General features: G+C 38.4%; 1 protein-coding gene across 7 annotated transcripts in view; it reads left to right on the top strand.

The window, feature by feature from the left end:
- ARPP19 (cAMP regulated phosphoprotein 19) overlaps positions 1 to 12458 on the top strand; it is a 974666-nt gene extending 962208 nt beyond the window's left edge. For all 7 annotated transcript variants that reach the window (XM_050797955.1, XM_050797956.1, XM_050797959.1 and 4 more), the window contains 2 exons: positions 2442 to 2564; positions 7608 to 12458. In XM_050797955.1, the coding sequence (XP_050653912.1) occupies positions 2442 to 2564; positions 7608 to 7778 (294 nt within the window). In that variant the 3' untranslated portion in view covers positions 7779 to 12458. The remainder of the gene's footprint in view (positions 1 to 2441; positions 2565 to 7607) is intronic.
- The last annotated feature ends 3224 nt before the right edge of the window (positions 12459 to 15682 follow it).

Raw genomic sequence — 15682 nt, 5'->3', positions numbered from 1 at the left:
TTTAAACACTACAATGATGATGTACTTATGCTCTGCAAGATACCCAACGAGAGACTAACGTGGGAATGGCAGGTTTGCATCACATACCTCACACTTTACCTCTCTAGGGCATACCCTTCTTGAATGGAATGACTGGTAGACTCACCACTACTGTTTAAATTCTCTGTTTCTGGCTGAGTGCACATAATTGAATGTCGTGCATGTCAAGTGAGTGAATGATGTGGCCACTGTAAAGAGATAACATAAATGGATGAATCTGCAGCATAAAAAGAGGCTCCACAGAAAACAGTATTTGAGAGCAGCAGCTTTTTTCTCAAAATTCTCCAAGACTGAAAAAGAGAAGATCTAACAACAAATGAAGAAGCAGTTCAGGATGAAATACTGATAATACATAAAATGAGGCCGGGCGCGGTGGCTCAAGCCTGTAATCCCAGCACTTTGGGAGGCCGAGACGGGCGGATCACAAGGTCAGGAGATCGAGACCATCCTGGCTGACACGGTGAAACCCCGTCTCTACTAAAAAATACAAAAAACTTAGCCGGGCGAGGTGGCGGGCGCCTGTAGTCCCAGCTACTCGGGAGGCTGAGGCAGGAGAATGGCCTAAACCCAGGAGGTGGAGCTTGCAGTGAGCTGAGATCCGGCCACTGCACTCCAGCCCGGGCGACAGAGCGAGACTCCGTCTCAAAAAAAAAAAAAAAAGAATGAAGCTGATTATAAAACATGTATGAGAGCTGGATGTGGTGGTGCATGCCTATAATCCCAGCACATTGGGAGGCTAAGGTGCGAGGATAGCTTTGAGGCCAGGAGTTCAAAACCAGCCTGGACAATACAGCCTGACCTGTAATTTTTCCCCCTGTGGGTACAAAGGGAAGGGAAACAGGATCTTCATCTCTGTTTTTTTTAATGTATGAATATTATAATATATGCCAAAATTTCATAAAGTATTTTTTTCCAATTCTTAGATAGGTAAATGGTTTGCTTTGACTATTCCTAAGTAACCTAGAAGGCTCAGGATAGGCAGATGTATGTGATTTGCTGATTTAATGTGCAGAAATGAGTCCATTACTTAGAAAATGTGCCTTGCCAGCTGCCCGGTTTGTCTATCTCAGGACAGCTCGCTCGCTCGCGCTCTCTCTCTCTCTCTCTCTCCCTCTCCCCCCTTTTCTTTTCTTTTCTTTTTTTTTTTTTTTACCTTTCCTGTTTTGTTTTGAGACAGGGTCTCACTGTCACCCAGGCTAGAGTGCAGTGGTGTGATCATGACTCACTGCAGCCTCAACCTCCCGGGCTTAAGCAGTCATTTTGCCTCAGCCTTTTGAGTAGCTGGGACCACAGACACATACCAATGGCCTGGCTAATTTTTAAACTTTTCTACAAAGATTGGATTTTGTCCATATTGCAGGCTGGTCTTGAACTACTGGCCTCTAGCGATCCGCCCACGGCTCCCCAAGTGTTGGGATCACAGGAGTGAGCCACCGTGCCCAGCCTGTTTTTCTTGATTCATTCTTCTGCAGTACTTGCCATGAAGTAATAAACACTCCTTCCCTATAAAATATAGCACTTTGAAAGAAAGCAGAATAAATCAAAACTGTTGTTCAAAGTGAATAGACTGAAGAATTGATAGTTCTGACAGGAAACAGGTTTTTGATATATTAAAGAATAGGATGTTTGACATGAACAGAGTTTGTCATTTTAAACATGGGGGAGAGTTAGGCAGTGATATACATAGATGTGAGGATTGACAAAAACTGATGTTTCTCTTCTTTAAAAATATCAGGATGGGCCAGGCATGGTGGGTCATGCCTGTAATCCTATGACTTTGGGAGGTCGAGGCAGGATTGTTTGAGCCCAGGAGTTCAAGACCAGCCTAGGCAATATAGCAAGACCCCATCTCTATTATTTAAAATAATAAAAATATTAAAAATTTATTATAAAAAGAAACAAATCAGAATCATCTGTATTTATTCAAGAAAAATGTACTGATGAGTAGGCTGCTGTTAATTTTTAGTAAAGAATCTCAGTAACTTCAAATCATATATAATTTTAGATAAACAGAAAAAAATCCTGTATATTTTAACAGTATTAGGATGATTCTCTAAATATAGGCAAAGAACTGAAGAGTTCCATAGAAGGTGACTAACTATAAATGTATTATACATGACTGGAAAAGTAATGGCAAGCAAGACTTCAGAGCTGAGCTATCTTGATATTTTTATCCAGTGTGTGGGGTGTTACACATGCATCACAGCTATAATAGAGCTATCACATGGATCTTCTGAAAAACAAGAGAGAGATGTTTTAAAGGCTTCTGGGTTTGATTTCTTAGTCAGAAGCTGTGGTACTTGGCATTTAACAACTAGAATTCAGAATCCAGATTTTTAAAGGTGAATTATTTTAAATAACTGAGTTGTAATAGAGAAGTAATTTATTTGAAATTATTTTAGGAAATGGAAGATAAAGTGACTAGTCCAGAGAAAGCAGAAGAAGCAAAATTAAAAGCAAGATATCCTCATCTGGGACAAAAGCCTGGAGGTTCAGATTTCTTAAGGAAACGTTTGCAGAAAGGGGTAAGTTCTCATGGGTAATTTCCAAATACTTAAGCCCTACGAACTCAGTATGCTGACAGATTGTGAAATGAATATCTGTGCATATAGCGTTGTACTTTATCAGGTATGTACATGTATGTATATGTATCTGTAATGGGTTTTTCCAATATTTTGCAGTTTATAAATAAGCATTATGAGAATGTACCACTCTTTAGCATTTTTAATAATAAACTATTTAAAGCATGTAGAAATAGTGCAGATATAACAGAACCCATGTACCCCTTCCCAGATTTAATGTTTATATTTTGCCATGTTGGTTTCAGTTTTATCTTTCTTAAGAAAGAAAATGTTGTAGATATAGTTGAAACCCGCCCTATATGTAAATATGAGCCCTTTCCCTTATCTCTCCAAAAGCAACCACTATCCAGAAGCTGGTGTTTATCCTTCTGTCCATATTTTGAAATTTACATCTTTTTTGCAGATGATTCCCACACAACATTCAAAAGCTTAAAATACTTATTTGGATGAAATGATCACTTATAAAAGCACAGCTGTCTCCTTTGTGTAATATGTTTCACAGTCAGATTTACTCTAATACAATTTAAACATTTTCGTTTTCATAGTTCAAATTACTGAAGATATTATTTTCAAATTCTTGCCATGTTTTTTGTGAGGTAGATACCATTTTTTCTCAATAACGAGATTGAGATAATGTTGACCTGTTTGTTCCCTAAGAGTATTGTCCTGTGACCCCTTCCTTTGCCATAAAAAATTAGTTCCATCTTCAGCTTAAGCATATTCAAATTATTTACTATACAGGGAAGGATGAAATATTACTTACGGAAGAGAATTGTTGAATGAGATGCTAAATCATGTTTCTCCTTAAATACATTCATATACTGGTATAGGCTGCTTGCTTAAAAAACATGTGTGTGTGTATTAGCTCTAGTTACATATGGATTGCTTTAAGGTGGCAAAAAATAGAATGGTATTTTTAATCTTACATAAAAGAATAACATTCAGAGCTTTGAAATAGTAGGATGACAAGAAATAATTACACCAAATTTATAAAGATGTAAAACTCCTGTACCATGAAATATATAATCAAGTAGGGAAGTTATTACGAAAATGATAGTTAATATCTAAAATACATACAAAAACTTTTAAATATACAAAAGGGAACTTTTAAGTATACAAGAAAAACACTTAAGGTGCTCCTGGATAAAGGATTTTAACAGGAAATACAATAAACAGAAAAATGTTTATACATTATAGAAAATCAATGAAATGCAAATTACATCATAGTATTTATATAACTAAATTACAAAAATGTTTAAAATAATACCTGTTGCTAAGGTTGAAGTTGAATGAAACTAATACGCTCTTTGTTGTGTTTAAACATTAAAAATTATTACTCGTTTCAGAACGGGGTATGGATTAAGGTTTATAAAAATGTTCTTCAAATCAATAATGTCTTATTAAATCTAAGGGTATAATTCAGTACAAGGAAAAAGTCTTCCAACTTGGAAGATCCTCCTTATAGCTTATAACTATAATTAGTAGCAGCACCCCACTATTCAACAGCAGAGAAATTATTAAATAAGTTGAAGTCAGTAAAATAGAGTATTATGTGGTTATTTTAGAACATAAAGATCATAATGTATGGGATAAATAGAAAAAGTAGAATGACAGCTGTGTTTTTAGTTATGAGATAAATTAATCTTTGGCTATTAAATTATTTTGACTTGATTATTAATGTTTAGGAAGTGTTTTCTTTGCTCATCTCCAGCATAACCTTGACTAATAGGCTTTCTTCCAATATTTGGGCAGTTGTCATTTTAATTTTTCTCTAGCTTCAATTATTTATTACTTTTTAAGTATCTTTAAGTCAGATATCATATACATTGTATCTTGGAGTTGGTGTTGTAGATATAAATAGTTGAGAATGAAGAAAATGCCACTGAATCAAGAAATAAGTAGATAGAAATTGAGAAGTGAGCTCTTTAATGATTCTGTATTACAACAGAATGTCAGTGAATAAGTTCTTTATATGAAGTTTTGATTTTTTTAAAACTCTGGATCACAGGTTCTGGGTTTTAATTTTCCTCTGTCACTAGTTAGCAAACTTGACAAATTACCTTAGTATCTTTAAGTAGCTTCTTAATTTGAGAAGGTTTGATTAGATATGATGATGATTATAATAGGTCTCTTCCTGTGTTGTACTCATTAATGTTATTATGAGGTTAATGTTATTATTAGGCTTTTAACAATATGACCATGTATGCATGACTACATAGATGATCAGAACTGGGAGGGATAATAGAAGCTGTGTAGCCCATTTTTACACTTTTTATTTATTTTTGTTTTTTGTTTTGTTTTTTCATATTTGTAGGGGTTGTGAAGTCCCAAGAAAAGAGAGCATCCAGTTGTAAGAAACATGGCTTTAAAGTTGAACATTATCAGTTTAGGTGATGACTTAGTGTCAGTGTAGTTGTAAATGCCAATGTTAAGTATGGCCTGTAAATTTGGGTGAGAGAAGGCTTTTATAGATTGTCATCTAGATCATAATTAATTTTTAAATGTTTTCTTTACAAACTCATGAAATTTAGAGATTTTTAAAGACAGCTGATATGATCATCATTGTTATCTGTGGATCCCAGTTTGAGAAACATTAATTTAGTTCACTTCTCTATCTTAAAGCATTAACTTATTTCTCTGACATCTTTGTTGTATTATTGTGTTTGCTGAATCTCTGTTTGATTATTTGCTGCCTTTTGCAGTAAACTTTTCCTTTTTAGGCAATTCTAATTGTCAAGCATTGATTTTAGTTTTATCTCTAGTCACACTAAATTTAATTCCTTTCCCCCAAACAGAGTAGCCTAATCTACAGTTAAATGAGATCCCTTGTGATGAACTTTTGCTTACTGTAAAATTACTCACTTTAGAAACTGGGTTTATTACATTGGGGGGAAATCTGCCTAAAATTTACATGTGTGTTAAATTTCTCAGTATGTACTCTTGACGAAATAAGAAATTTGGCAGGCTGTTTTGTTCTCCTCTAGAGGCTACAAAATTCAGAAGTAGCTTTTTAATATAATACAGTGCATCAAAATTCTGAGGTTTTTCTGTCTGCTTGTTTTAAAACATACAGAAGTGAAGCTGCAGAAAGCTTTAGCTAGGCCTGGTCCAGGGTTCCTTGTTACTGTTCTGTATGGTACATATACAGTAATATATTAAAGCAGTTTCTATCCTTAGGCTTTTGGGCCATAGGCCAGGTCTGGCTTATCAAAGAATGGTGGAGGAAAGCAGCCAGTGAGACTTTCCTTAGGCCACTCAACAGTCTTATACTAAGCTGTGAGTTCCCAGCTATTTTGTTTTATCACATGAAATATCCCTGAAGATATTAGCATAAGATTCCATAAATATGTTTTTTTCCCCTTCACCCTTTGTCCAAGCCCTTGTTTCATACCTGGATTATTTCCTTGGCCAACCCAAGACTGAGATTAGAGTCCCCTTCTTTGAGCACCATATAGCACCGTTTGTACTTAAGGCAGTATTGTGATCGTTGATTTACTTGACTGTTGTCCCATCTTTGTATCTGACTCTAGCTCTCACATAGTGCCTCATGTGTAGCAGGCACTCAGTAAAGGTGGGCTCAGCATGATAGGTGTTAGTCAGAACCCAGGCAGATTTATGTTTTCACTCTGGAAGTCAAGTAGATTCGTTGTATTAAGGTTGATATTTAGCTCTCATCACAATTTGCATGTTAGTGGTAAAGGGCAACTAAAAAAAAGCAGTAGTCATACTTCGTGTCTCTATGTGAAAAATGGAGGAGGTATGGAGTAGGGATGTACATTTTAAGTAGTAATTTCTAGTGAGTTTATTTCTTTCATTACTCTAATATTTATATTTTTACCTTAATTTTTGGTGAACTGCTCTAGTTCAAATAAATATGATTAAATTCTTGCAGAAACACTTGCTCTAAATGACAGAATACCAGAAACTATAAGTAATAGTTTTAATAACTGTAATTATGGGGGGGGTAAGTTTGTTTTTGAGACAGTCTTGCTCTGTCACCCAGGCTAGAGTGCAGTGGCACAATCTCAGCTCTCTGCAACCTCCACACCCCGGCGGGTTCAAGCGATTCTCATGTCTCAGCCTCCGGAGTAGCTGGGATTACTGGCACATGCCACCACAACTGACTAATTTTTGTATTTTTAGTAGAGTCAAGGTTTCACCATGTTGGCCGGGCTGGTTTCAAACTCCTGACCTCTGACCTCAAGTGATCCACTCGCCTTGGCCTCCCAAAGTGCTGGGATAACAGGCATGAGCCACCATGCCCAGCCAAATTATGTCTTTTATTTATAAAATAATTTAAGCAAGTGTTTCAACCTGGTTGTTCCATTAATAAATGAAAGGTTTTTATTTCACTGAGTCTGGGACTTCCCAAATAGCTTAATATTATATTAGTCTTGATCGTTCTTTATTAGAACCAGAATGGTTTAAGAAAGCCTGAAGGGGGAGGTTCTTTTTTTTGTTTGTTTTTGGTTTTGGTTTTTTTTTTTTTTTTGAGACAGTCTCACTCTGTTGCCGAGGCTGGATGGAGTACAGTGGGGTAATCTCAGCTCACTGCAGCCTCCACCTCCCAGGTTCATGTGACTCTCATGCCTCAGCCTCTGGAGTAGCTGGAATTACAGGTGTGCGCCACCACACCCAGCTAATTTTTGTGTTTTTGGGTTTTTTTTTGTTTTTTTTTTTTAGTAGAAACGGGGTTTTTCCATATTGGCCAGGCTGGCCTGGAACTCCTGACCTCAAGTGGTTCGCCTGCCTTGGCCTCCCAAAGTGTTGGGATTTCAAGAATGAGCCACTGTGCCTGGTCTGAAGGGGGGTTTCTCAGCTGTTGACTTATGCTGGAACTCAGTACAGAGACTATTTCGTCTAATTAATATTCCTGTTTAAATTTTTTTAGACCAACCTTATACTGACAGTATGGGGTTGCATCGACATCTTAAATCAGTAATTGCTAAGCTCTAATCTGAATTGTTCTTTGTTTTTTACTTATAGCAAAAATATTTTGATTCTGGGGATTACAACATGGCTAAAGCAAAAATGAAGAACAAGCAACTTCCTGCTGCAGCTCCAGATAAGACGGAGGTCACTGGTGACCACATTCCCACTCCACAGGACCTTCCTCAACGGAAACCATCCCTTGTTGCTAGCAAGCTGGCTGGCTGATTAAAAGGCTGAACTGCATGAATCTGCTAATTCCCATTATTTCTCCTTAATATGTTACTTATCTACTTTTTATTTCCTTTCATTCACTAAGTCATTTGAGATTGACAGCTTTGCAGGTAGCAGTAGTGTGTGCTGCTATTGTAGAATATACATGTGTAGAGTTTTTGATTAGTTTAACAGTGCACTGGTGAAGAGGACATGTTAGAGCAACATAAGTAAACTACTTGAAAAAAATTGTATATATTACCTAACTCCTAGTGTAGTACTGGTTCTAACAAGTAACAAGCAAGTTTTAAAATTTTAATGTTTTGGCTTTCATTACTTCATCTTAATTATAGCTTTGTATGTTACTCTTATTTAATATAATCTCTATTGTATTGATTTCTTCTGTATTTACCTTTTGGATTTTGTAAAACAGAAGTTTAAGACCACAAGTTAGAAGAAAGGTCACATATTTCAAACACAACTAGATGGGGCTCTGAAAGATTTGTATCTCTGTGCTTGAACTTGAATGGCCTTAAACCTGTTTCAGCTTTAACAGTAGAATTTTACTTGGGCAATATTTGCCCATTCTGGTGTAACTTATGTGACTCTAGTGCTTAACAGCTGCCATTGAAGCTAATAATTCAGTTCTGTAGAGTTAGAATACCTTTTGTTGTTGAAGATGTGAATGAAGTATGCATGTGCATTGACTGTTGAATTCACTTTTGTGCCATTTTTGTAAATACAGTAGTTTTGCACAACCTCTCACAAATGTCTGTATTAATTTCACATACTTAAAAAGTAGATAATGTGCCAACCAGAAGCACAAGAGTTCCTACACAAAACTCTGTAAATCATCATAGCTTTTGTATAATGAGTAGTTTACAATCTCGGGCTTATAGAATACCAAACTGAAATCTTAGTTCAATCTGCCATAGACTTAAGCTTTTCATTTGTTACTAATATCCATGACATTCAGTGGCCTTGTGCAAATACGATATGTTGCTTAGGCATATCCTTTGTCCTATGCAGAACCTTTCATTTTGATTTTTATGAAAGTTGCAATTCATGTAATTTATATGAACTTTTTAAATGTAGAAACTTTTTACTTCCGCACTCAATTTTGGAGACACTAGAGTAAAAGGCTTCAGTACTCTGCATTCCATGCCCCCTGCTACCTGTTTTTTCCCCCTTTGTTCTTTGACTCAAATGGTATTGAGCTGTTTGTTGTATATGGAAGCATAGGTGTCTATATCCTTACTCTTTTATGTAACACAATAATGGCATTTTCCTTCTAATTTCTCAGTTGTTAACCTCTCTCTCTCTTTTTTTTTTTTTTAAGATAGGGTCTTGCTGTGTCACCTCAGCTCTAGTGCACTACTGCAATCATAGCTCACTGCAACCTTACTCCTAGGCTCAAGTTAACTATTCTTGATCCTGTATTATTACTAATATTCTACAATTGTTTAAATAAAAGGAACTTCATAATGAAACAGTTCGGAATACTGGCTCAAGAACCTATGTCAAAATGAGCTGAATTTTGGTAAATTATTTTAGGAATTATGACAAGCTAATTGAATTAGGCTTTTGACAATGAGAGTAATTTACATGACAGGTAAAACTCCTATTAAAAATGTTTAGATATTTGCTTCTGTAGATGTCACTTTAGTAAAATACCAATTTAGTTTTACTTGTGGCTTATCTAGTTAGTAAGACCTTAACAGACTTTATTGGGACAAGTTTACTGCTCTTGTAGGAGCTCCTCTCACAAGTAGTTGTAATGCTGTAGCATGATACTCAGGATCAGCAGCTTGAGATGTTACTGTTTTTCTCTTCGTCTTCGACTTGCAGAGAGCCTCCCCTTTTTGGATCCAGGCATCTTTTCTGAATCCTGGTTCCATCAGTATACCTGCTCTCCTATGATCTCAAATCATACTCAATGGTGCCTCGAACATAGCACCTTCGGTTAAAGGCTGCCTAGTGCTCTGAGGAAAGCTTGCTGATTATCTTCCTTGCTGATTATCTTCACCCCAAAAGGCAGAAAAGCAACACAGTCACTCCTGTGCTCATTTGTAATTGTAAAGATCAGCTATATATATATTTGTAACGAGAGCAAGTATATACTCATTATAGGATCAATTTAAGAAGTTTAAAATATCCCAGAGTAGAATTTCTATATCTAGTCTTTTGGTTTTTTCATGAATATTTGCAAGTAATTACCATTAAATTCACACATGAAAGACTAATCTGAAAGATCAGACAGACCGTGTTATTCCTGACCATGATAGAACTGCTCCTGTGGTTCGGGACAAGTAACAAAACAACTGCTAGAGTTTTGTTTGTAAAATACACTATTAATATTTGACCTACCTCAAAACGTATTGAGGATCTGTGAAATGCTAAGTGCCCAAAATAAAATATTGCTGATTGTCTTTTTATTAAAAGTAAATTTCCTCATTAAGCCAACCTGCCTTCTGTAAGTCACAGTGCTTAAATCTCAGGACTTTTCATTAGGAGAGACCTGTCGTTACGGATTTGTAGATATAATTGCTTAGCCTCCATTATTGGTGCTTGGGATAGAGAGGTTTTAGATTTTTCTGTTTTTTTGTTCTGCCTCAAAGCTCAGTTTATTGAAGACATTTGTAAGCTATTGTGTCACCACTTCAATCAAGATTTTGACTAGTGAGCTTAATTGTCCATTTCTTATTATTTCAAAGTTACAGTCTGAGAAATGGCTAATCTTAATAACTGTCCTATCATAAATTAATGTTGGAATAAACTGAAGTTGATGATAAATACTTCATGAAAACTCAAGTCTGAAATAAATTACTTGTTTTATGTCCAATAGCTACTACATTTGATAGAACAGTTTTGAGGAACATTTCATTCTTGAACGCAACATCTGACATGGTTCTCAGCAAATTGGAATAGTAAGGATTATTGGGTTGTTTTGATGAGTGGAAGCAGCATGTTTGTAGCATACAAGTTATTCAATAATCTTGTGCTGATGACCTAAAAATATGTCTTAACCATCTAGGAAAGCCTCGTGAAGCCTTTACTTGTTACTACTTGAACAGTTGGAATTAGTTGCTCTTTTTACTTGATGAAACAAAACTATACCTCTGAATATTTATGGATACTTTTTACTAAATCAGGTTTGTGTTCTTAATCCAAATTACTAAAGTTTTATGGAAGCTGAAATGTAATACAGTAGTATCCCCTTATCTGCAAGAGATACATTCCAAGACCCCTAGTGGATGCCTGAAATCTCAGATAGTACTGAACCCTTTATCGACTATGTTTTTCAATCTGACAACCAAGGTGGCTACTAAGCGACTAAGGGGCAGGTAGTATACAGTGTGGATAAGCAGGACAAAGGGATGATTCACATCCCAGGCAGGACAGAGCAAGAGATCATGAGATTTCATCACTCGGGATGACTTGTGATTTATTTTATTCTTTTCTGAGATGGAGTCTCACTCTGTTGCCTAGGCTGGAGTGCAGTGGTGCAATCTCAGCTCACTGCAACCTCCACCTCCTGAGTTCAAGCAATTCTCCTGCCTCAGTCTCCCAAGTAGCTGGGATTACAGGCGCCTGCTACCATGCCCAGCTAATTTTTGTATTTTTAGCAGAGATGGGGTTTCACCATGTTGGCCAGGCTGGTCTCGAACTCCTGACCTCAGGTGATCCACCCGCCTTGGCCTCCCAAAGTGCTGGGATTATAGGCGTGTGCCACAGTGCCCAGCCAGCTTGTGATTTAATACATGAATTGTTTATTTCTGGAATTTTCCACATATTTTTGGACCAAGGTTGCCTCGGGTAACTACAGAAAGTGAAATTGCAGATAAAGGGGATTACTGCTCCTGTGCTCTAAAATTGGTGTTTGGGTGATCAGGAGCAGGTAGCCAATGGGAAGAGCACTTCTGAGTGATACCTAAAGCAGTTTCTTTGGTGGCCTTTTCACATTCTCCAATGTTCAAGCATATTTTCCACTTTCCATTTTCTCTTTCAACTCATTTTGCCTCGCCATCCCCCATCCCTGCTTATTTCTTAAGCCCATCGATGGCACTCATTAAATTGTGTTTAGGGCTAATGAATCATTGTTCCTTAATATTGTTTTCAATATGCCACAATTTAGGACACATTTAAAATTTTCTAGAACAATAACCTAATCAATATTGACTACTTTGAGCCACATTCCCAACTCAAACTCAGCACACACTGCCAGTCTTCCCCAATATCTCCTTTCAATTCCCCATCACACCTTATAAAGTTGGAATCAAAGATATCTCATTCTGTCAATTGTTAATCTAAGAATAAAAACACTGACTTGAATACAGTTTTACTAAGTTTCAACCTTCTAAGTAGATAGGCCTCTAGGTATTCTGCAGATCACTGGTGGTCTTGATAGCTATTAATATATGTTTGTATTATGTTATTTTTCAACTAAATCGCAGTCAAAAAAAACATTTAATATTATGCCCTTGGATCTATTACTGCATCACTAGCACTTGTGATGCAGTCGGACACTTCGCCTGTACTGAAAGGGCCAAGAGTAAATGCCTTGTTTTGTTTTTTTGTTTTGTTTTTTGTTAAACATGTCTATAGAGTTGGCAGTTAATGCTGAATTTGTCAAATACCCCTTCCAAAATTATACTTGTATTTAAAAAATAAATGGATCTACCTAATTTCTATTGATTTAATTTGCAGTTTTGTCTTATTAAAGTGGTATGTTTTTCTGTGTATTTTTTCTGAAGTTGATCTGTCTACATTTCAGCTATTACTGTATGCAGAAAGAAATTGACTTGTAATCTTTGATTTTTTTTTTTTTTTTTTTTTTTTTGCTTTTGTAAAGGCTTTGTACTTAAGGTAGGATTAAATGTTTGCAGATTGTGAGTCTTTTTCATCTTATTTGTAAAACATTACAGAGGAGGGGCTTCAACTTGGCTGACTAGAGACATCTGGTACTCAGCTCCTCCACAGAGAGCCACAATAGTGAGGAGATAACACCTCAGCCAGATCATTCAAGAGAGAACTCAGGAATTAAACAGAGAAAGGACAGGAAACACTTAAGGGAGGAGAGGGAAGCAAGGCAGCCTACTGGGCCAGGATCTTCTGGGGGCCTGGAAAGGTTAGAGTGACTCCCAGAAGTCCACATTCTCACCACAGACTCCTGCATCCTAGCCTCAGGAAAGCCTCTAGACCCTCGCAGACCCCAAGACTAACATAGGGAGCTGCCTGGAGACCACAAAAGATCACTGCTCCAGAGAGAGAGCTTACACTATCCCCCCACCCAAAGCCCTAAGCAGCTACAGCAAGGCACCATATTGAGAGCTTAGCCCCCACCAAACTGCATCCTGCCGAGAGGCCCTACAGCCCTTGCATCTCCACATCTCTAGAACCTCATTGATGTTCACCACCCAATAGCCACCATCACAGCTGGCTGCTCCCTACAGGGCTGAAGTGCCCAGCCATTGGCAAAGACCTTGCTGCCCCAGTAGTAGAGCTGGCATGCATTTTCGTGTGCCCCGAGGACAAACTCCACTGCCTGCGGTGGCCTGATGCAGGCTGCTGCAACCAGGGCCGATGCACGAGTGAAGCGCAGGCTCATAGTCTCCTGGGTGTGGCTGCTGCAACCGAAAACAACCTTGCCCTCTACAGTATCAGAGCTGCAGTGTAGCCACTGCCCCGCCACCACCACCACAAGCATCCTGCTATAAGCCTGAGGATCACCCTTCCCCTGCCTGCCCCAGGCAGCACCTGCACACACCACTAGGAGGCTTGAGAACAGGTCCACTCAGCCTGGCTCCACATCCTGTGTCCAAGCATGCCATTCAGGGACCTGGGGACTGCCCAGCTGAGTCCACCATTGTTGACATCTGAGGACTCCTGGGAGCCTGATGTCAGTCCTGTTGAACCTGCTGCTACCACCACAGTGGGCACCCACCTAATATGCCACCTGTGGGCCTGGGGACTGGCCCAACCCAGCCCATTGCATCAGCTGCCAACACCAGCTCATGATATACAAAACAACCAGAAATAATAAAATCACAGAAATAAGCCCTCATGTATAATAATATTGTAAATGGATTACAGCTTTCCAGTTAAGAGGTAGTGGCTGAATGGATTCAAAATCATGACCCAACTATATGCTACCTACAAGAAACTCATCTCACTTGTAATGACACATATAAGACTGAAAGTAAAGAGATGGAAAAAGATATTTCCATGTAAATGGAGACCAAAAGCATGCAGGAGTAGCTATATTTAATCAGATTAAAAAAAAATTTAAGTCAGGCCGGGCGCGGTGGCTCAAGCCTGTAATCCCAGCACTTTGGGAGGCCGAGACGGGCGGATCACGAGGTCAGGAGATCGAGACCATCCTGGCTAACACAGTGAAACCCCGTCTCTACTAAAAAAATACAAAAAACTAGCCGGGCGAGGTGGCGGGCGCCTGTAGTCCCAGCTACTCAGGAGGCTGAGGCAGGAGAATGGCGTAAATCCGGGAGGCGGAGCTTGCAGTGAGCCGAAATCCGGCCACTGCACTCCAGCCTGGGCAACAGAGCGAGACTCCGCCTCAAAAAAAAAAAAAAAAAAAAAAAAAAAAAATTTAAGTCAAAAATGGTAAGGAGAGAAGCACATTATAAAAAGATAAAAGGATCAGTTTTATCAGGATATAACAATTCTAAACATATTCACTCAACATTGGAGCACCGATTAATAAAGCAAGCATTATCAGATCTAAAGAGAAAGACACTAATGCAATCACAGTGGAGACTGCAACACTGCATTTTCAGCATTAGACAGGAAATTTTAAAACTGCATTTAAATTACAGGTTAGGTTTGGTGGCTCACTCCTGTAATCCCAGCACTTCAGGAGGCCAAAGCAGGTGGATCACTTGAGGTCAGGAGTTTGAGACCAGCCTGGCCAACATGGTGAAACCCCATTTCTGCTAAGAATACAAAAATGAGCCAGACATGGTGGCATGCACCTGTAATCCCAGCTACTCAGGTGGCTGAGGCAGGGGAATCTCTTGAATCGGGGAGGCAGAGGTTGCTGTGAGCTGAGCTCATGCCAATACACTCCAGCCTGGGTAACAGAGTGAGACTCTGTCTCAAAAGAAAAAACAAAATAAAAACAAAAAGCTGCACATAGACCAAATGGACCTAACAGACATTTACAGAACATTTTATCCAACAGTTACAAAATATATATTCTCATTAGCACACGGAACATTCTGCAGGATAGATCATATGTTATGACACAAAGCAAGTCACAACAAGTTTTTAAAAATCAAGTATCTTTTCAGACCACAGTGGAATAAAACTGGAAATCAGTAACAAGAGGAACCTGGGAAACTGTAAAAATACAGTGGAAATTAAACAACATGCTTCTGAATGACCATTGAGTCAAGGAAGAAATTAAGGAGGAAGTAAAAATATTTCCTGAAACAAATGAAAATTGAAACACAACATACTAGCCAGGCAAGGTTGCTCATGCCTGTAATCCCAGCACTTTGGGAGGCCAAGGCAGGAGGATCACTTGAGCCCAGGATTTTGAGACCAGCCTGGGCAACATGGTGACACTCCATCTCTACAAAAAACTTTAAAAACTATCCAGGTGTAGTGATGCACATTGTAGTCCCAGCTATGTGGGAGGCTAAGTCCGATGGCTTGAGTCCAGGAGGTTGAGGCTAGAGTACTGCCATGATCAAGCCACTGCACCTCCAGCCTGGGTGACAAAGACAAACCCTGTCTCAAAAAAAAAAAAAAAAAAAAAAAAGTGGTTCATGCCTGTAATACCAGCACTTTGGGAGGCTGAGGTGGGCGGATCACCTGAGGTCAGGAGTTCGAGACCAGCCTGGCCAACATGGTGAAACCCTGTCTCTACTGAAAATACAAAATTAGCCGGCGTGGTGGCA

This window comes from Macaca thibetana, chromosome 7 (assembly GCF_024542745.1).
Source record: "Macaca thibetana thibetana isolate TM-01 chromosome 7, ASM2454274v1, whole genome shotgun sequence".
Taxonomy (NCBI): domain Eukaryota; kingdom Metazoa; phylum Chordata; class Mammalia; order Primates; family Cercopithecidae; genus Macaca; species Macaca thibetana.
This window is presented reverse-complemented; position numbering and strand designations above follow the sequence as displayed.